General features: G+C 50.7%; 1 protein-coding gene across 1 annotated transcript; it reads left to right on the top strand.

The window, feature by feature from the left end:
- The first annotated feature begins 16,600 nt into the window (after positions 1-16,600).
- LOC122920770 (proline-rich extensin-like protein EPR1) lies at positions 16,601-21,386 on the top strand. Its single transcript, XM_044270494.1, has 3 exons — positions 16,601-19,222; positions 21,160-21,285; positions 21,327-21,386. Exons 1-3 carry the CDS (start codon positions 16,601-16,603, stop codon positions 21,384-21,386), a joined length of 2,808 nt encoding a protein of 935 aa, XP_044126429.1.

Genomic DNA, 21,386 nt, shown 5'->3' with positions numbered 1-21,386 from the left:
AGGAGGAAGGGAAGCGCCGCCATCAGGGAAGACTAGTGCAAGAGACATTATCTGTTCCTGCAACTTCCCAGATCTTCCCCAAACTTCCCAACTGTTACGTCTTACAGCTTCCTGGTTCTTAACACTTCCTGTTCTCGAATCTTCCTCATTTAATTTCTTAAAACTTTCCAACTGTTATGTCTTAAAACCTCCTGGTTCTCAACACTTCCTGTTCTCGAATATTCCTCATTTCATTTCTTAAAACTTCCCAACTGTTACGTCTTACAGCTTCCTGGTTCTCAACACTTTCTGTTCTCGAATCTTCCTAATTTCATTTCCTAAAACTTCCCAACTGTTACGTCTTACAACTTCCTGGTTCTTAACACTTCCTGTTCTCGAATCTTCCTCATTTAATTTCTTAAAACTTTCCAACTGTTATGTCTTAAAACCTCCTGGTTCTCAACACTTCCTGTTCTCGAATTTTCCTCATTTCATTTCCTAAAACTTCCCAACTGTTGCGTCTTACAGCTTCCTGGTTCTCAACACTTCCTGTTCTCGAATCTTCCTCATTTCATTTCCTAAAACTTCCCAACTGTTACGTCTTACAGCTTCTTGGTTCTCAACACTTCCTGTTCTCGAATCTTCCTAATTTCATTTCCTAAAATTTCCCAACTGTTACATCTTACAGCTTCCTGGTTCTCAACACTTCCTGTTCTCAAATCTTCCTCATTTCATTTCATAAAACTTTCCAACTCCTTCCTTCTCAAGTTTGTGATTACTTTTTATAATTTCCATGTATAAGGATCATAGAACAGACACTTCCCCTGAGGAAGGAAAGAGACAACGTCTCCTCCCATGTTCATCTTACAACTTTCTGGCTCTTCACACTTTTTGTATCCAGTTCTTCCTAATCTTATGTCCTGAAACTTCCCTAATCTTCCTTTCTCATGGCTAATAACTTTATGGTTCCTTCTATTAGTCCTGTTTTAATCTTTAAGGGCTGTATTACACCAACAGATTATCTGACAGATTTTCTGACCATTCATTGGTCAGATGGCCAATCACACACAGATCTTTTGTTATACACACCAACTATTGGTCTGATTGGACAGATATTGGTCAAATAATCTGTTGTTGCAATACAGCCCTAAATACACCAGAATTTTCCTTTCCTTCTCATTCCCTAACACTTCCTATTCTTAAAACCTCCTGAGCTTTCCTAATCTCATTTCCTGAAAATTTCCAACTTCTTCTTTCTCATGATTAAGATTGTAATTTTATTTGTCTTTTTTCCTGTAATTTGTTGTATTGTATAACCGACACTTTACCTGAGGAAGGAAGTGACTAGTTCATACTCATGTGTCTATTTCCCCAAGCTTCCCAACTGTTATGTCTTACAATGTCCTGGTTGCCAACACTTCCTGTTCCAGAATCTTTCTAATGTCATTTCATGGAACATTACAACTCCTTCCTTCTCAAGTTTGTGATTTCTTACTTTTAATTTTCCTGGGTAAGGGTCATATAACTGAAACTTTCCCCTAACGAAGGAAGTAGAAATATTTTTTTCCCATGTTAATGTTACAACATCCTGGCTCTGATTACTTCCTGTTCCCAATTATTTTTCTGATATCATTTCCTAAGTTTTCCTGATATTTCCAAACACTTCCTATTCTTAAAACCTGCAAAGTGTTCCTAATGTCAGGTCCCAAAACCTTCCAACTCCTTCCTTCTCATGGTTAATTACTATTATTTGTCTTTTTACTGTAATTTATCTTGATCAAATAGCTGACAAGTTCCCTGAGGAAGGAAGTGACTTGATCTTCTTCATGCCAAGTCTTACAACTCAGTATTTTTATGACTATAAAGTTTGGATTTCTCCAAACTTTCTAACTGTTATGTCTTACAACTTCCTGGTTCTCAACACTTCCTATTATTTAAAGTCTTCGTAATCTAATTTCCTTCTCCGTCTAAACTCCTTCTTTCTCAAGACCAAATGAGTTACTTTTTTTTGGAATCTCCCTGTCATGGAACCATGAACCAGACGTACAACAGAGATGAGTGGAAATAAGAAGGCTTTATTGGAAATCAAGCCGTAGCAAAAGTCCAAACGGATGGCTAAACCGAAGCAGGGTCTTGCGTAGACAGAGGTCAGGAACCAGGAGGGTGGTCAGACGAAGCCAGGATCAGGAACCAACGGGGTAGTCAGACGAAGCCAGGATCAGGAACCAACGGGGTAGTCAGACGAAGCCAGGATCAGGAACCAACGGGGTAGTCAGACGAGGCCAGGATCAGGAACCAGAAGCAGCAGCAGTCTTAGGAGCATGTGAACACAGGAGGACCAAGCAAGGAACTGAAGCCACAGACCTTCTATATATATGAGCTAGGCATCCAGCTCCTCCCAGTGGGAAGGAGAAGCCGCAGGGTGGGAGGCTACAAGAAACCCAGAAACCAAGATGGCCGCCAGCACATGTCAAACGAAGGTAAGACCATGACAGTACCTCCCCCTCAAGGGCCCCTCCTCCGCGGAGTAAGGAACGGTTTCTGAGGGAAGCGTGCGTGGAAGGCTCGGAGCAAAGCAGGAGCATGGACATCTGCAGAGGGAACCCAGGAACGCTCCTCTGGACCATAACCACGCCAATGGACCAAAAACTGCAACCGACCGCGGACCAGGCGTGAGTCCAGGATATTGCTCACCTCATATTCCTCATGATTGCCCACTCGGACCGGACGGGGCCGAGGAACCGAGGAAGTGAAACGATTACACACCAACGGCTTCAACAGGGAGACATGAAACACGTTGGAGATCCGCATGCCAGGAGGAAGCGCAAGGGCATAGGCTACCAGGTTTACCCTGCGAAGCACTCGGAAGGGACCAACAAAGCGAGGCGCCAGCTTGGGAGTGGGCACTCGAAGGTTGAGGTTGCGGGTGGACAACCATACACGGTCTCCGACCTGGTAGGAAGGAGCGGGCGCTCGTCTGCGATCAGCCTGGAGTCTCTGGCGCTGCGCAGAGACCTCAAGGGACCTCTGGATCTGTACCCAAGAAGCACGTAGGACGGAAAGGTGATCCTCCACAGCCGGAGTATCTTGGGGAGAGAATACCTCCGGTAACACGGCAGGTTGGAACCCATAATTGGCCATGAAGGGAGACGTCCCAGAGGAAGAGTTCACCGCCGTGTTCCTGGCAAACTCAGCCCAAGGCAGGAGGTCAACCCAATTGTCTTGGTGATCGGAGACATAGCAACGAAGGAATTGCTCCAAGGCCTGATTAGATCGTTCTGCGGCCCCATTGGACTGAGGGTGGTAGGCCGAGGAGAAAGAGAGATGAATCCCCAACTGGGAGCAAAAGGCGCGCCAGAACCTGGACACAAACTGACTCCCCCGATCCGACACAATCTCCTTGGGCAAACCGTGCAACCGGAAGACCTCCCTGGTGAAAATCGTGGCCAACTCTTGTGCAGAGGGTAACTTCTTGAGAGGAACACAGTGGCACATTTTGGAAAACCGGTCCACAATCATGAGAATGACCGTATGGCCTCGGGATGCAGGGAGGTCCACAATGAAATCTATCCCCAGGTGTGACCATGGGCGCTCCCCGGTGGCTATGGGTTGCAAAAGGCCCAACGGAAGGTGCCGAGGGGACTTACTCTGGGCACAAACGGAGCATGCCGCTACATATGCGGCGATGTCGGAACGTAGAGAAGGCCACCAGAACAGACGTGAAACAGCCCAGGACAGCTGGTTCTTTCCAGGATGCCCCGCGGCCTTGGAGTTATGGTAGGTTCGCAACAACCGAGTGCGCAACTCCTCAGGCACAAAACACCTGCCATTGGGTCTCCCAGAGGGAGCACCAGATTGAGCCGCCAAAATCTGCTCCCCCAGGGGAGAGGTCAGGCTGGTGCGAATGGCGGCCAGGATCTGATTCGGAGGTATGACCGAAGTCGGAATCGACTCCTCCCCGGACAGCTCGGAGTACTGCCGTGATAAGGCATCCGCTCTGATGTTCTTGGAACCGGGTAGGTAGGAGACCACGTAATTAAAACGTGACAAGAACAGAGCCCATCTGGCCTGACGTGGTGTCAATCTCTTGGCCTCAGAAAGGTAGGTCAGATTCTTGTGGTCCGTCAGGATGAGAACCGGAACCACCGAGCCCTCGAGCAAGTGCCTCCATTCTTTAAGGGCCTGCACGATGGCCAATAACTCCCTGTCACCAATCTGATAGTTGCACTCCGCGGAAGACAGTTTCCGGGAGTAAAACCCACAGGGAAGCAGAGGACCCTCTGGTGTTCTACGCTGAGACAGAAGGGCGCCTACTCCCGTCTCAGACGCGTCCACCTCGAGGACAAAAGGCAACCCAGGGTTGGGATGCGACAGAATCGGAGCCGACACAAAGGCGGACTTTAGAGCCTCAAAAGCTCGGATGGCCTCGAGCGGCCAGCCCTGGAAATTACTGCCCTTCCTGGTCAGATCCGTGAGAGGCTTGGCTAGCATGGAAAAGTCCCTGATGAACTTCCGATAATAATTGGCGAAGCCCAAAAAGCGCTGCAGGGCACGGAGACCACTGGGCTGGGGCCACTGTAAGACAGCCGAAACCTTCTCAGGATCCATGGAGAACCCCTCAGCGGAAATGATGTAACCTAAGAAGGTTACCTGGGATCGGTGAAATTCGCATTTCTCAAGCTTACCGAACAGCCTGTTCTCTCGTAACCGTTGCAACACTCGTCTGACATCCATAATGTGGGCCTCCATGGATTCAGAATATACCAAGATGTCATCCAAATAGACCACCACACACTGCTGCAACAGGTCACGGAAAACATCGTTGATGAATTCCTGGAAGACTGCGGGCGCATTGCACAACCCAAAGGGCATAACCAAGGATTCATAATGACCGGTCCTGGTGTTAAACGCGGTCTTCCACTCATCGCCCGCCTTGATCCTTACCAGGTTATATGCCGCCCTCAGGTCGAGTTTGGTAAAGACCGTGGCCCCTTTGAGGCGATCGAACAGCTCGGAAATCAAGGGTATCGGGTAAGCGTTCTTGATCGTGATGCGATTGAGACCCCTGTAATCGATGCAAGGCCTCAACTCACCGCCCTTCTTTTTCACAAAGAAAAATCCAGCCCCTGCCGGGGACGAGGATTTGCGAATGTGTCCGCGTGAAAGCGCCTCCCTCACGTACTCCTCCATGGCCTCATTCTCCGCTACCGACAGTGGATAGACTTTGCCACGAGGAGGAACGGCACCGGATTGTAACTCTATGGCACAATCGTATGGGCGGTGCGGAGGTAGGGCAACCGCGCGCACCTTATCGAATACATCCCGGTACTCTTCGTATTCAGGAGGCAACAGAGAGTCCGAGGAAGTACACAGCAACTTGACAGGCCCATGGATGCAACTAACCCCACACTGCGGTGACCACGAGAGGATCTCGACCGATCTCCAATCGAAAGTCGGATTATGCTTCTGGAGCCAGGGGTACCCCAAGACCACCGAGTAGTGTGGAGACGAAATAACCTGGAGACAGACCGACTCTCTGTGAACGGCACCAATGGCTATCCCCACTGGAAGGGTCTCATGAGTCACGTGTGGCAGGCAGAAGGGGTCTGCCGTCTATCGCCTCAAGAGCCAGTGGGGAACCTCGAGGCTGCAGAGGAATGGAATTGGCGGCAACGAACACTCTATCAATGAACAAACCACCAGCACCAGAGTCCACCAACGCCTGGGTCGTCACCGAGCCCCCGACCCAGGAGAGGACAACCGTGTTCAGTGGTTTGTCAACACGGGAAACCGGGGACGAGGAGACTCCACCCAAGATCTGCCCCCGACAGGACCTCAGGTGCGAGCGTTCTCCCGGACGGTTCGGACATGCCAACCGAAAATGCCCACCGAGACCACAGTACATGCATCGGCCCTCGCGTCTCCGGAGTGCCCTCTCCCCCTCGGACAGGCGAGCAAACCCCCGCTGCATGGGTTCACCCCCAGACAAGTCATCCCCAGGAGGCGTGGGAGGAGAGGGAGGCACGGGTGGGACAGCAAACGTAGGCGCCAATCTTTTAGGAGACCTCCGCAGGCTCTCCTTAAAGGAAGGTCTCTCCCTGAGTCTGGTGTCAATCAAAATCAGGAAAGAAATAAGAGACTCGAGCTCCACTGGTAGGTCCTTAGCTGCAACCTCATCCTTCAAGGCATCCGAGAGACCATGAGAGAAAGCAGCGACCAGAGCCTCATTATTCCAGCCCACCTCTGCTGCCAGGGTACGAAACTCAATGGCGTATTCAGCTACGGATCGTGAACCCTGTCTGATGGACATAAAGAGCTTCGCAGCAGAGGCAGCACGAGCCGGCACATCGAATACCTTCCGAAGAGAAGCAACAAAACCGGAAAACTCGGCAACCACCGGATTGTTGTTCTCCCATAAAGGACTGGCCCAGGCCAAGGCCTTGTCCGAGAGCAGCGAGATCAAGAAGCCCACCTTTGATCTCTCAGTAGGAAAGGCATGTGGCAGCAACTCGAAATAAATGCCCACCTGGTTAAGGAAACCTCGGCACTGAGTTGGCTCTCCCCCAAAGCGCTGTGGAAGGGGGGCAGAACCGGTCATACCCCGAGACACCGCAGGCGCAGCAACAGGTGTCGGGGTAGACTCTGGCGCAACAACCGGGGCGGCAGTAGGAGCGGGCCCAGGAGCGACAACCGACCCATCGGCAACGGAAGCGAAATGAGCCGTGCGTTCAAGCAGGGTTTGCAACGCCACAGCGAACCGACCCAACAGGTGATCCTGCTGATCAAGTCTGGCAACCAGCGTAGGTAGCGAGGATGGCCCTGTACCGTCAGAATTCATGGCTTGGTCCTAATGTCATGGAACCATGAACCAGACGTACAACAGAGATGAGTGGAAATAAGAAGGCTTTATTGGAAATCAAGCCGTAGCAAAAGTCCAAACGGATGGCTAAACCGAAGCAGGGTCTTGCGTAGACAGAGGTCAGGAACCAGGAGGGTGGTCAGACGAAGCCAGGATCAGGAACCAACGGGGTAGTCAGACGAAGCCAGGATCAGGAACCAACGGGGTAGTCAGACGAAGCCAGGATCAGGAACCAACGGGGTAGTCAGACGAGGCCAGGATCAGGAACCAGAAGCAGCAGCAGTCTTAGGAGCATGTGAACACAGGAGGACCAAGCAAGGAACTGAAGCCACAGACCTTCTATATATATGAGCTAGGCATCCAGCTCCTCCCAGTGGGAAGGAGAAGCCGCATGGTGGGAGGCTACAAGAAACCCAGAAACCAAGATGGCCGCCAGCACATGTCAAACGAAGGTAAGACCATGACACTCCCTTGGTCAACTTCATATAACGGACACTTCTTCCTGAGGAAGGAAATAGATAGCTACTTCCTGGTTCTTCTCAGTTCCAATTTTTCCTGAAACTTTCCAAATTTTCCTTTTCTCATACTCAATAACTTCCTGGTTCCTTCGCTTAGTTCTTGAAACACTTACTTTTCCTAATTTGTTAAAACCGCCTTTCCTAAAACATCCTGTTCGTCCCACCTCCTCAGTCCTCGTAATCCTGTTTCCTGACATTTCCCACATTTTTCCTTTTTCATCACCAAATTTGTGACGATTATTTATAGAGATGAACAAATCAATTCTAAAATTTGGGAATTAGAGCTAAATTTTCATGATGTGTCGCAAAAATACTGTAGCAGCGTGATATCCAGAGACAATACTTTTACTTACAGAGGTGTTACGGGAGGGATCCCTTTATTGGTAACCAGAAAAATCTGCCCTACAAGCCTTCCGAGCACAGGTTCCTTCTTCAGGCAGGATTACAAATGAATGACTGAGAAACACAACATTTAGAGAATGATCCATCAAGCTGTGTGGTCTCACCTACTGTACTGGAGCTTATAACGGACAATCCTGAAATGGGGTCCTTTCACATGTTACCGAAAATACATAAAGAAGGGAATCTGAGGAGACCAATCATTCCAGTCATTGGCTCAAAGACTGAATCTGACACCTGGTTTTATGAGCCACCACATGGGCACATCTCACACAACAGACACTTTCCCCTGAGGAAGGAAGTAGCTAGCTTCTTCTCCCACATTTTAATATTTCATGCAGCTGGCAGCCTGGGGACCATATCACAGGAAGTAATAGTCTACATTTATTAAAACGTGGTCGTAACAATTTCTATTTCTAACCCTTACATAGAACACGGATGGGAACTCTTACGTAGAACATCAATTTGAACCCTACGAATGGGATCCCTTACACCGAACATTAATGTGAACCCCAAATGTGGCTGTGCTACTGTGGCGAAACCAACCTCGCCACTGGGTTTTGGGTGGACTGCCAGACTAACTCAGGTACTGACCGACGTGAGGTCAGGTATCTGGTTAGTCTTCCCTGGGAGGGGGAGATTTGTGGCAAAACCAACCTCGCCACTGGGTTTTGGAGGGGCCTGTTTGCCAGCCTCTTGCCCCGGGATTATGGCCCATACTAACTTTGAAGGTGAAGACAGACTGGCCGCACAGCCTAAATTTGTGGAACTGTTTTGGGCAGGAAAGCCATGCTTGCGGCTGGCCAAATGTGACTTCCATGGAATTCGGGAACCCCTGCTCGGATCTGGGTGATTTTTGGATATGTTGTTCACCCAGATCAGAGCTATCCATGGATGTATACATTATGGGGATATGTGGGGTTTTGAGGTGTTTTCTGTGTTTTGGGAAAAATGTGTGGTTTCTGTCTATGAGTGATTAAGTTAGCCCATTACGTTTGGTAAATGTATTTTGTTGATTGCGTCTCAGACAATGCCAGTGTGTTAGTTAATTGCGTCACAGACAATGCCAGTGTGTTAGTTAATTGCGTCTCAGACAATGCCAGTGTGTTAGTTAATTTCATGATTTTACTATTTCATGACGTAAAGTCATGATTTTATAAAGGACACGGAGGCGAGTATTGCTGTCTCTCTCTTTACTGTGTTTCCATAGCAGCAAAGAAAAACACTTTAAACATGCAGAAACTATGGCAACAAGCCCCACCCTGTCACTCCCAGTGTCCATATAACCCCTGGTCACACTGGAGCAGTCCTCTTTCTTTGATGGTCCACCCACTGCAAACTGATGGACACCTGACGAACAGACTTCAGGTCTTCCGAACTAGAAACTGACAACTGGAACGGAGGCTCGGATCCGACATGCCCACGAAACTGTGCACATTCCGGACATCCCGCCAGGAACCTTGAGCAACGAAACCGCGAACATTCCGGACATCTCGGCTTGAACATCAACCTAGGAAAGAACAAAGCAAATACATACGGTAGTATACAATTCAGACCCAGGAAGACACATATCAACCGATTCATAAAAATGAACTAAATCAAAACATCCAAATGACAGATAAAACAAACGATATTCCAGGGAGGGGAAAAAATGGGCGGGCAATACTCGCCTCCGTGTCCTTTATAAAATCATGACTTTACGTCATGAAATAGTAAAATCATGAAATTTTATCCCAGGACACGGAGGCTCATATTGCAAGTTTAAAGCTGGGCCACCACAGACGAGAAAGCATGAGATGGTGGCCTGAAGTAAAATTCACGAAAGGTAGAAGCCCTAGACCAATCTGCTAACCTCATAACATCCTCTAAATGGGCACCAGAGACCGTCATAGAGGTGGCAGAGGCACTACGAACCGAATGAGCCGTAAATATGGAGGTATCAATACCCGCCAGAGATAGAACCCATTTGACCCACCGAGAAAGGGTAACACTGGTCACCGGGTGAAAAGGTCTACGGAAGGAGATAAAGAGATGAGGGAACTCAGGAACACGCAACCGACAGGTACGACGTTCGTATTCCTGCAGACAAGTGCCAGGACAAAGTTGCGGAGACTCCGGAAAATACGGATAGGAAACCGAGCGAATGTTTGTCTTAGTACGCCGGGAGATGTTGAACGTCACACCCACCGGCGAGAAAGAGCGGGCGTCATGGTCCAACGCCCGGACGTCAGAAACCCTCTTGCAGGAGATCAAGCACAAGAGGGTGACCAGCTTAGCCGAGAGTTGCCTTAACGACAAGACGTCATTAGAGGGCCAATCCTGTAGGAAGGACAAAACAATGGAAACATCCCAAGTAGCGGAAAACCGCGGCCTCGGAGGACGAGAAAGGCGAGAACCGCGCAACAATCTACAGACCAGGGGATGTTGGCCCGCCGGGCGACCGTCAAACCCCGAGTGCCTAGACGAGATGGCAGACCTATACAGATTAATAGTCCGATATGCCTTGCCCTCATCAAACAAGGCAGACAAGAAAGATAAGATAGCCGTTACAGGAGCCTCAGTGGGATCCAGATTCCCTGAGAGGCACCAACGAGCCCAGGAATCCCAAGCCGAGCGATAAGCTCGTCTGGTTCCGGGTGCCCAAGCGCTTGCCAGCAAGAAGCGAGCTGTCTCCGAAACCCCTGAGATCTCCCAGGGACCCCCGACACTCTGCACGCGAGGAGGCGTAGAGTGCCGTCGATGAGCAGAGGGTGAAACCGACCCGCCGGATCCTGGAGCAGGTGGGGAAGAAAGGGGAGCAAAACTGGCTCGGCGATGAGAAGATCCAGAAGGTGGGGAAACCACGACTGGGACCTCCAAAGGGGCAAAACGAGAACCAGCTCCGCCGACTGGCGGCGGATCTGGAGAAGAACCCTCGGGATTAGAGCAAATGGAGGGAACGCGTAAAGGACCGGAGTCGACCACTCCTGGAGGAAAGCGTCCACCGCTTCCGCTTCCGGATCCGGACGCCAGCTGAAGAATCTGGGCAGCTGAGCGTTGAGGCGCGATGCAAATAGGTCGATGGAGAACGGACCCCATATAGATGACACGGCATCGAAAACCCCGGAATCCAATTTCCAGTCGCTGGCATCCGAAAGATACCGTGAACTCCAATCTGCTCTCACATTGTGGAGACCCGGAAGATATTCCGCGACAACCATGATCCCCCTGGAGAAACATTGGTCCCAAAAATCCATGGCCAAATGAGTGAGCACAGACGAGCGCGTTCCACCCATAAAGTTGATGTACCGGACCGCCGACACGTTGTCCATGCGGAGTCGGACACAAACCTTGACCGTGTTGTTGACAAAGCTGCGGATCGCCAGAGATCCCGCCAGCAGTTCCAAGGAATTGATGTGGAGCCGGGATTCGCTCCGGGACCAAGGACCTCCGGTGGAGACGCCGTTGCAATGAGCGCCCCACCCGTGGAGGCTGGCGTCCGACTCGATGACCAGGTCCGGCTGAGGCCCAAAAATGGCTCTGCCGTTCCACATTGAGAGGTTGTGGATCCACCAGTTCAACTCGTGCCTGGTCTCCGTATCCAGCACGATGGTATCGGCATAAGATGCACCCTCCCGAAGGTGAGCAATCTTGAGGCGCTGAAGCGCCCTGTAATGGAGGGGCGCCGGAAAGATTGCCTGGATGGAAGAAGCCAGCAGCCCGATTATCCGGGCCAGATGTCTCAGGGATAAATGAGGTAACGCCAGAGCGTGCCTCAATTCCTTCCGAATACTCAGAACCTTCGACTGCGGTAGACTGAGGGATTGTGCTACCGAGTCGATCTGGAAGCCCAGAAACTCCATCGTGGTGGACGGTATCAAACAAGATTTCTCCTGATTGATGACGAACCCCAAACCGGAGATGAGGGAGGTGGCCAACTGAAGGTGCGAGAGAAGAGAGGCCGGACTGGACGCCATGAACAAAATGTCGTCCAGGTATACTATCAGACGCACCCCCCGACTGCGCAACCAGGCTACCACGGGACGTAATAGCTTGGTGAAGCACCAGGGGGCGGAGGAGAGGCCAAAGGGAAGGCACGTAAAGCGCCACACCTGATCTCTCCAGGGAAAGCGTAACAAGTCCCTCGACTCCGGTGCCACCGGCACCGTGAGGTAGGCGTCTTTCAAATCTACCTTCGCCATCCAATCTCCTGGAAGGAGCATGTCCCTCAAAAGATGAATCCCTTCCATCTTGAAATGGCGGTACCTGACGAAACTGTTCAGTGCCTTCAGATTGATGACGGGGCGCAGCTGACCCCCTTTTTTCTGCACCAGAAAGATGCTGCTCAAGACCCCCAAAGAGTCCGCGGGAGCCAACTCTATCGCCCCCTTGTCCCAAAGAGCCGAGAGCTCCGACTCTATGAGGACGCGAGCGGACCCGGACGGCATGCGGGCGCAAGGGGGGGCAAGACCCACGGGGTGTGACACTAACTCGATCACAAAACCCCTGACCGTAGAAAGAATCCACGGGTCGGAAGAAACTTTTCTCCACGCATGGGAAAAGAACCGGAGTCTTCCCCCCACCGGACAATTGGGAATAGGAGGAACATTGAATAGCTGACTCACCGTATGGTTTCCTGGAGCCCGGGTGTCCACGGAATCCTCTGCCGCGGTTATAGCCGCCCCGGGTAGGAAAAAAGGAAGGCTGATGTTGCTGGTCCTGCAACGAGGATCTGTGGCCAAAGGAGCCTCTGCCCGAACCACGGGCATAGGAGGAGGAACGGCCGGGCAGACGGCCCCTGAAACTGCCGACCCTGGCTGAAAAACGGTTTGGGAAAACCTTACGCATGGACGCTTGCGCCTTATCCAGGGCAGTAAAAGCCCCAACGTATTTCCCAAGCTCCTTAATAAAAGGCTCTCCAAAGAGGAGCCCCTGGGCATCCTTGCCCGCCTCAGAAATGGCCAAATTAGCCAGCTTCGGCTCAATTTTCATAAGAAGCGCTTTGCGCCGTTCTATAGCTAGCGAGGTGTTGGCGTTGCCCGTAAGGCAAACCGCCCTCTGAGCCCATCCAGTTAATTCCTCAGGGTCGACCTGGTTACCAGCCGCCCTGGCCGCCTCGGCCATATCCAGAATTTTGGCCAGTGGCCCCATAATGTCCAAAACTTTATCCTGGCATGCCCTAAGGGCGGAATCCAGGCCTTTGCGGGGATTAAACCCTGTCTTAGTCAAAAACTGGACCATCTTCGGGTCCACCACCGGCGTCTCACAAACTTTATGCGGGATCAGGGGTCTAGGGCATTCAGCCCGCAGTTTTGTACGTGCCTCCTTTGTGAGAGGCTTACGGGCCATTGACTCAATGTATTGAGTTACATGCGTGGCGGGAAGCCACTCAGAAGACCGCGGGTGGTGTAAAGCATTGGGATCAAACATAGGATCCCCCAACGGATCCACCAGAGGATCCGCGGACCCAGGCGGGGCATCCGGGAACGCAGTAGCAGGGGGCGGCGGCAAAACTACATCAACAGGGTCAACCGCGACCCCAGTCAAATCCTCCTCTGAGCCATCCAGGGAGTAGCGCTGTGCCTCCTCATCAGACTCTCTATCAGAGTCAGAAACATGTTCGGGCTGTGACCGCACCGACTTCCAACCTCGCGCACGTTCTGCCTGGCGCGGACAGGCTCTTTTACGCGGTCTTAGCGCGTTGTCAACGGATGGGACAGTGCCATCATTCACAGTTGTTCTGGAGGCATGAGGGGGCTGAGAAGCTAGGGCTTGTGTCACAGATTGTGAAATTGCTGTGGACATGGAGCCCATGGCAGACATGATAGCGCTTGATATAGAGCGCTGAATGGCTAAGGTCTGAATATCCACCATAGGAGGGTCCCTGGTAGGGTCACTAGAGCTCCTGGATGGGGGAGACATGTGGTCCCTGGACTCCATATTCTGAGGGGGGCCGACATTAGGGGACCGGGATCGGGAATGGCGTGACATAGTGAGCACAGACGAGCTGAGGGTTAGTCACCCTATAGGAGCAGAAAGAAGAAGCAGTCGAAAGACAGACCGTAATAAGACCAGGACCGGCGCTGCAGGAGACGCGACTGAGGCAGAGAATCGCTCCGGAACAAGCACCGCACGAAATCCCGCGAGATCTCGGCCGCAGTTAGCACACGAGATCTCGCGAGAAGGAGAAGAACAGAGAAGAAGAAGGGGAAAAAGCGCGCGAAATGGCGGCGCTTCCTCCCCGCAGTGCGGGCACGCAGCGCAGGCCTGGGAACAACGAGGGGTAAGAGGGTAATACCCCACAACGATAGAATGCAGAAACAGAGAGCCCACTCCTCCCCAGCCGGAGCAGAAAAACCGCAAACGGCGGGGAGAGGAGAGGCAAGCTGAAAGGGCAGATAGAAAATATATATATATACCTACAAGTAAACGAATAAAATATATATCAGTCAGGACAACCCTCAGGTTACCAAACAGAAGATATCACACGATATATTACAATAATGAGATACCATGCCCTAAGGAATGCCCAAAAGGGAACACCTCAGGGCATAAGGAAAAAACTGCTATGTATACTTAACTGGAGCAGCAAAGAAAGAGGACTGCTCCAGTGTGACCAGGGGTTATATGGACACTGGGAGTGACAGGGTGGGGCTTGTTGCCATAGTTTCTGCATGTTTAAAGTGTTTTTCTTTGCTGCTATGGAAACACAGTAAAGAGAGAGACAGCAATATGAGCCTCCGTGTCCTGGGATAAAATTGCATCACAGACAATGCTCATTGTATTTTGTTGATTGCGTTACAGACAGAGGGAAGGGGGTTTTGTGTACAATTGCTGGGAAGGTGTCACTACTGTAAATGCATGTGATTGGCTGTTTTTACAAAACCCTGTGGGTGGTAACCTTGTTGGAAGATGTGTATAAATCAATGCTTGTGTGTTCAAATAGAGAGTTCCTGTTTTACCCTTTACCAAGTTGAGGCTGGTGTTTTGGTAACTGATCGACACTGGGGGATTGCTATACGCTGAAGATTTGCTATACTCCCCTGGCATAACTACTAGCTCTTGTAAGAACTGTTCCTGCTCTCTGGATGTAGGAGAGGTTCACCCACTGGAGCCCGGAGCCTTGTTGTAGGTCCAGGGTGGGTAGGAGACGGTGAGACCTCAACCAAGCTTCGGCGGTTCGCGGGGTCTGCAGTGCGTACGGTGTCAACTGGAGTGCTTGGAGTCCTCGGGAAGCACTAGGAGCATCTATCGACAGAGGTACCCGGTCGGAGTGCCAGGAGATCCGTTACAGTTACAATTTCTATTTTTAACCCTTACATAGAACATGGATGGGAACCCTTACACAGAATATCAATTAGAACCCTTAGATATAACATTAATTGAAATCCTTACATAGAACATTATTGAGAACCCTTACACCTAACATTGATGAGACTCCTTAAGGCCTCTTGCACACAAACGTTTTTTTTTTCCTTTTCCGTTCCGTTTTTCCGTTCCGTTCAAAGATAGAAAATGGCCTATTATTGACCCACACCCCTACAAGGTTAAGTCCATACAGTTTTTAGAATAATTTTGATGATTCTAGAAAACAGAAACTTTTCAGTACAGATTAGGAGAAGATGAGCTGACATCGGCCGTGTACCTGGTGGACTCGCCTCGCGGACAGAACTCTTTGTATCCTGAGGAAGTTTACAGCATTTCCCCTTGAACATCAAGGCTGAGGAGGATGATCCTCATGTGCGGGGGCTGGACAAGAAGGTCACAGGTGAAGACATATTACATGGCCACAGCTCTCTATAGGGCTGCCCACCTCACCCCAAGGTTTGCTACAGTGTATCAGTGCAGGTAATGCTAATCACAATAATAATAATATAACATAACAATATTATAATTCATTATAATACTAATAGTAATAAGTCAAATACACTTTTCATCCCCTAATGAACAGCCAGCACTAACCGGGGTTGACCCCTGTAATAGGCATCTCTTAATGAGTGTGGCCCCCGTCTGAGCCGCCCTATAGCCCCGCTGCCTCCCTCCTCCTGCAGCTATTATAATGCCCCCTCCATTCACAGGCTGTCTCCGGAGGATTATACTGTAATAGCAAAGGAACAGTAAAGAAGAAGAAAAAAGAGTAGAATTCACTTCAATCACAGCTGTTCTGTGAAAGGAAAAAAAGAATTTGTGAAAGTGTCGGGAATAGTGATGATTTATATCAGGCAGGTGCCATACGGTACACAAGAAGCTTTCTGTGCTTAACTAGAAACCATAGGAGGGCATCTGCTGTGTGTGATATAAATGCCGCAGCGGAAGAGTGGAGGCACTAGGACCGCTCTCCCACCTGACACATAGAATGGGGCCCACCCAGGATCCCAACTGGAAACACTGTATCATCTTCTACTGACATTCTGCTGAGTGGGGGTGGTGCAATCACTTCTATCAGCCCACCCCCGAGTATGACTAACATTAACATACGCCAGATAAAAGTGATGGCACCGCCCCCGATTATGACTCACACTAACATGGGGCTGATAGAAGTGATGGCTCCACCCCCGATTATGACTTACACTAACATGGGGCTGAAAGAAGTGATGGCACCTCCCCCGATTATGACTCACAATAACATGGGGCTAATAGAAATAATGGCTCCACCCCCGATTATGAATCACAGTAACACAGGGCTGATAGAAGTGATTGCCCCGCCCCCGATTATGACTCACACTAACACGGGGCTGATAGAAGTGATGGCACCGCCCCCGATTATGGCTTACATTAACATGGGGCTGATAGAAGTGATGGCACCGCCCCCGATTATGACTCACACTAACATGGGGCTGATAGAAGTGATGGCACCGCCCCGATTATGACTCACAGTAACACAGGGCTGATAGAAGTGATTGCCCCGCCCCCGATTATGACTCACACTAACACGGGGCTGATAGAAGTGATGGCACCGCCCCCGATTATAAATCACAATAACATGGGGCTAATAGAAATGATGGCTCCACCCCCGATTATGACTCACACTAACATGGGGCTGATAGAAGTGATTGCACCGCCCCCGATTATGCCTCACACTAACATGGGGAGGATAGAAGTGATTGCCCCGCCCCCGATTATGACTCACACTAACACGGGGCTGATAGAAGTGATGGCACCGCCCCCAATTATGGCTTACACTAACATGGGGCTGATAGAAGTGATGGCACAGCCCCCGATTATGACTCACACTAATATGAGGCTGATAGAAGTGATGGCTCCACCCCCGATTATGACTCACGCTAACATGGGGGTGATAGAAGAGATGGCACCGCCCCCGATTATAACTCACACTAAGATGGGGCTGATAGAAGTGATGGCCCCGCCCCCGATTATGACTCACACTAACATGGGGCTGATAGAAGTGATGGCTCCACCCCCGATTATGACTCACACTAACATGGGGCTGATAGAAGTGATGGCTCCACCCTCGATTATGACTCACACTAACATGGGGCTGATAGAAGTGATGGCACCGCCCCCGATTAAAAATCACACTAACATGGGGAGGATAGAAGGGATTGCACCGCCCCCGATTATGCCTCACACTAACATGGGGCTGATAGAAGTGATGGCTCCAACCCCGATTATGCCTCACACTAACATGGGGCTGATAGAAGTGATGGCACCGCCCCCGATTATGGCTCACACTAACATGGGGCTGATAGAAGTGATGGCACCGCCCCCGATTATGACTCACACTAACATGGGGCTGATAGAAGTGATGGCACCCCCCCCGATTATGGCTCACACTAACATGGAGCTGATAGAAGTGATGGCACCGCCCCCGATTATGACTCACACTAACATTGGGCTGATAGAAGTGATGGCACCGCCCCCGATTATGCCTCACACTAACATGGGGCTGATAGAAGTGATGGCTCCACCCTCGATTATGACTCACACTAACATGGGGCTGATAGAAGTGATGGCACCGCCCCCGATTAAAAATCACACTAACATGGGGAGGATAGAAGGGATTGCACCGCCCCCGATTATGCCTCACACTAACATGGGGCTGATAGAAGTGATGGCTCCAACCCCGATTATGCCTCACACTAACATGGGGCTGATAGAAGTGATGGCACCGCCCCCGATTATGGCTCACACTAACATGGGGCTGATAGAAGTGATGGCACCGCCCCCGATTATGACTCACACTAACATGGGGCTGATAGAAGTGATGGCACCGCCCCCGATTAAAAATCACACTAACATGGGGAGGATAGAAGGGATTGCACCGCCCCCGATTATGCCTCACACTAACATGGGGCTGATAGAAGTGATGGCTCCAACCCCGATTATGCCTCACACTAACATGGGGCTGATAGAAGTGATGGCACCGCCCCCGATTATGGCTCACACTAACATGGGGCTGATAGAAGTGATGGCACCGCCCCCGATTATGACTCACACTAACATGGGGCTGATAGAAGTGATGGCACCGCCCCCGATTATGGCTCACACTAACATGGAGCTGATAGAAGTGATGGCACCGCCCCCGATTATGACTCACACTAACATTGGGCAGATAGAAGTGATGGCACCGCCCCCGATTATGCCTCACACTAACATGGGGCTGATAGAAGTGATGGCACCGCCCCCGATTATGGCTCACACTAACATGGGGCTGATAGAAGTGATGGCTCCAACCCCGATTATGCCTCACACTAACATGGGGCTGATAGAAGTGATGGCTCCACCCCCGATTATGACTCACACTAACATGGGGCTGATAGAAGTGATGGCACCACCCCCGATTATGACTCACTCTAACATAGGGCTGATAGAAGTGATGGCTCCACCCCCGATTATGGCTCACACTAACATGGGGAGGATAGAAGTGATTACACCGCCCCCGATTATGCCTCACACTAACATGGGGCTGATAGAAGTGATGGCTCCAACCCCGATTATGCCTCACACTAACATGGGGCTGATAGAAGTGATGGCTCCAACCCCGATTATGCCTCACACTAACATGGGGCTGATAGAAGTGATGGCTCCACCCCCGATTATGACTCACACTAACATGGGGCTGATAGAAGTGATGGCACCACCCCCGATTATGACTCACTCTAACATAGGGCTGATAGAAGTGATGGCTCCACCCCCGATTATGGCTCACACTAACATGGGGAGGATAGAAGTGATTGCACCGCCCCCGATTATGCCTCACACTAACATGGGGCTGATAGAAGTGATGGCTCCACCCCCGATTATGACTTACACTAACATGGGGCTGATAGAAGTGATGGCTCCAACCCCGATTATGCCTCACACTAACATGGGGCTGATAGAAGTAATGGCTCCACCCCCGATTATGACTCACACTAACATGGGGCTGATAGAAGTGATGGCACCGCCCCCGATTAAAAATCACACTAACATGGGGCTGATAGAAGTGATGGCACCGCCCCCGATTATGGCTCACGCCGGCATCATAGTATGTCGGATATCTGTATGTATCTTTGTATCTATAGGTCTTTATGCGTCTACGTATATATAATGCCCAGTGGTCATTGAATTGTGTTTTGACAGTCGGACAAGGTGCCCCAGCGGTCTCGTCATGCTCAATGCCGTCACCTTCATATCTATATCCACATGAAGGAAGCCCATACATACAAAGCTCCTCTTGTACACAGCACCCCAATATCATGATCACCCCCCCTTCTCTATAAGCGGGTGCTCACCTTCTTACAGGGCGCTCCGCCTGCCGCTCGCTCTATCACTTCCTGAACAATTAGTCCTGTTTTCCCTTCTCATTGGGGACTCCCAAATGTTGTCTGTGTATGGAGAGGGAAGGAAAATAGGTCTCAGCGCCCGTCCCATGGTGCTTTTCAGCTTGAACTTGCATCTGTTCCTTCTTTTCATGTCTCCTCTGTAGTAAAGAGCTGTCACATTAGGCGGTGGGTGGGGGGCTTCTTACCTCACCTTTTGTTTGTAAATTCTTGGCTAATTGGTCGGCTACAGGGGGCTACACGGCCATGCCAAGAGGGGGCTACACGGCCATGCCAAGAGGGGGCTACATGGCCATGCCAAGAGGGGGCTACACGGCCATGCGGAGAGGGGGCTACACGGCCATGCGGAGAGGGGGCTACACGGCCATGCGGAGAGGGGGCTACACGGCCATGCAGGGGAGGGGGCTACACGGCCATGCCGAGAGGGGGCTACACGGCCATGCCGAGAGGGAGCTACACGGCCATACGGAGAGGGGGCTACATAGCCATGCCAAGAGGGGGCTACACGGCCATGCGGAGAGGGGGCTACACGGCCATGCCAAGAGGGGGCTACACGGCCATGCCAAGAGGGGGCTACACGGCCATGCCGAGAGGGGGCTACACGGCCATACGGAGAGGGGGCTACATAGCCATGCGGAGAGGGGCTACACAGCCATGCCGAGAGGGGGCTACACAGCCATGCTGAGAGGGGGCTACACGGCCATGCGGAGAGGGGGCTACATAGCCATGCGGAGAGGGGCTACACAGCCATGCTGAGAGGGGGCTACACGTTCATGTGGAGAGGGGGCTACACAGATATGTGGAGAGGGGGGCTACATGACCACGCGGAGGGATGGCTACACAGACACATGGAAGGGGGGCTACACAGCCATGCGAAGAGAGGGCTACATGACCACATGCACAGGGGGCTACATGACCACATGCAGAGGTGGGCGCTCAGCCACGCGGGGAGAAGGGGTGGTTCAGCTGCAAGAGGAGTAAGGAGGCCTCAGCCGCACATTTGGGGGGGGGGGGGGGGGGGCTCCCGCAAAGCAAAAACTGTTGGAGAATTAAGGTCATTAATTTCCCACTTTCAAGGCGCTGCCACCCAGCCGCAGATAAAGTCAGCCCAATATTCTGCTCCTCAAGTTTCTCCTGATTTTTTTTTCCTGCCGGCCCATTTATCTCCATGCTGTCAATTAGAGGGAAAAGCAAAGAAGTAATTAGGAACTGTGCAATTTTAATTAGCTGTTTTGATAATTAAACTAATTGGTTCCCTTGTGTTTCCGCAATGTGCGCAGAGCACTTTTTTGATATCTGGGCTGACGATTTCCCATCCGTTGGTTAATTAGTCACTTTTGCATTAAAAAGGAGCCTTTCTTAATAGCCTTAATTTGCAGTTGAAAAGAGGATCTACCGTCAATAATTTGTGTAATTGGTAACTGTTTGATTGTAATTTAGAAGCACGGCCGGGCAGCGCTGCATGCCTAATTCCTAATGACTAGGATTAAAGTAGGATTAAATGTTCGCTAGGAAGGATTTTTTCCTCCTATGTAATTGTTGAACACTGCCTCTATTTATGGTAACGAGTATTAATTGCCTGTGTTTTTGGTGGACGTGGCAGAAAGGCATATAATGAGCTATTGATGTATCGCGTCACGAGGACAGCAACGTGAAACGCGCTAGAGGTGACTTTTCTGGGGGGCAGAAACTTAATAGGAAGGACGAGGAGCAGGAGTTGGGAGGGATGAAGGTCATCTGGATGAACTGGAAGTCCTTCTCCATGGAAGTATGATCGCCTAAAAATGGTTGTTTTCCTTTTCTTATCAGAACTTGACCTCAGCAGCAACCTCCTACAAGCTCATGAATAGAATGCCAGAAACAGAGTGA

This window comes from Bufo gargarizans, chromosome 10 (genome assembly GCF_014858855.1).
Source record: "Bufo gargarizans isolate SCDJY-AF-19 chromosome 10, ASM1485885v1, whole genome shotgun sequence".
In the NCBI taxonomy this organism is placed as follows: domain Eukaryota; kingdom Metazoa; phylum Chordata; class Amphibia; order Anura; family Bufonidae; genus Bufo; species Bufo gargarizans.
This window is presented reverse-complemented; position numbering and strand designations above follow the sequence as displayed.

Bases quoted from the DNA above. Each gene is read 5' to 3' on its own strand.
- LOC122920770 (XM_044270494.1), top strand. From the start codon at position 16,601: ATGACTCACAGTAACACAGGGCTGATAGAAGTGATTGCCCCGCCCCCG. The intron at 19,223-21,159 runs GTATGTCGGATA...TCGCGTCACGAG, and splicing joins TGGCTCACGCCGGCATCATA to GACAGCAACGTGAAACGCGC. The intron at 21,286-21,326 runs GTATGATCGCCT...TTTTCTTATCAG, and splicing joins GGAAGTCCTTCTCCATGGAA to AACTTGACCTCAGCAGCAAC.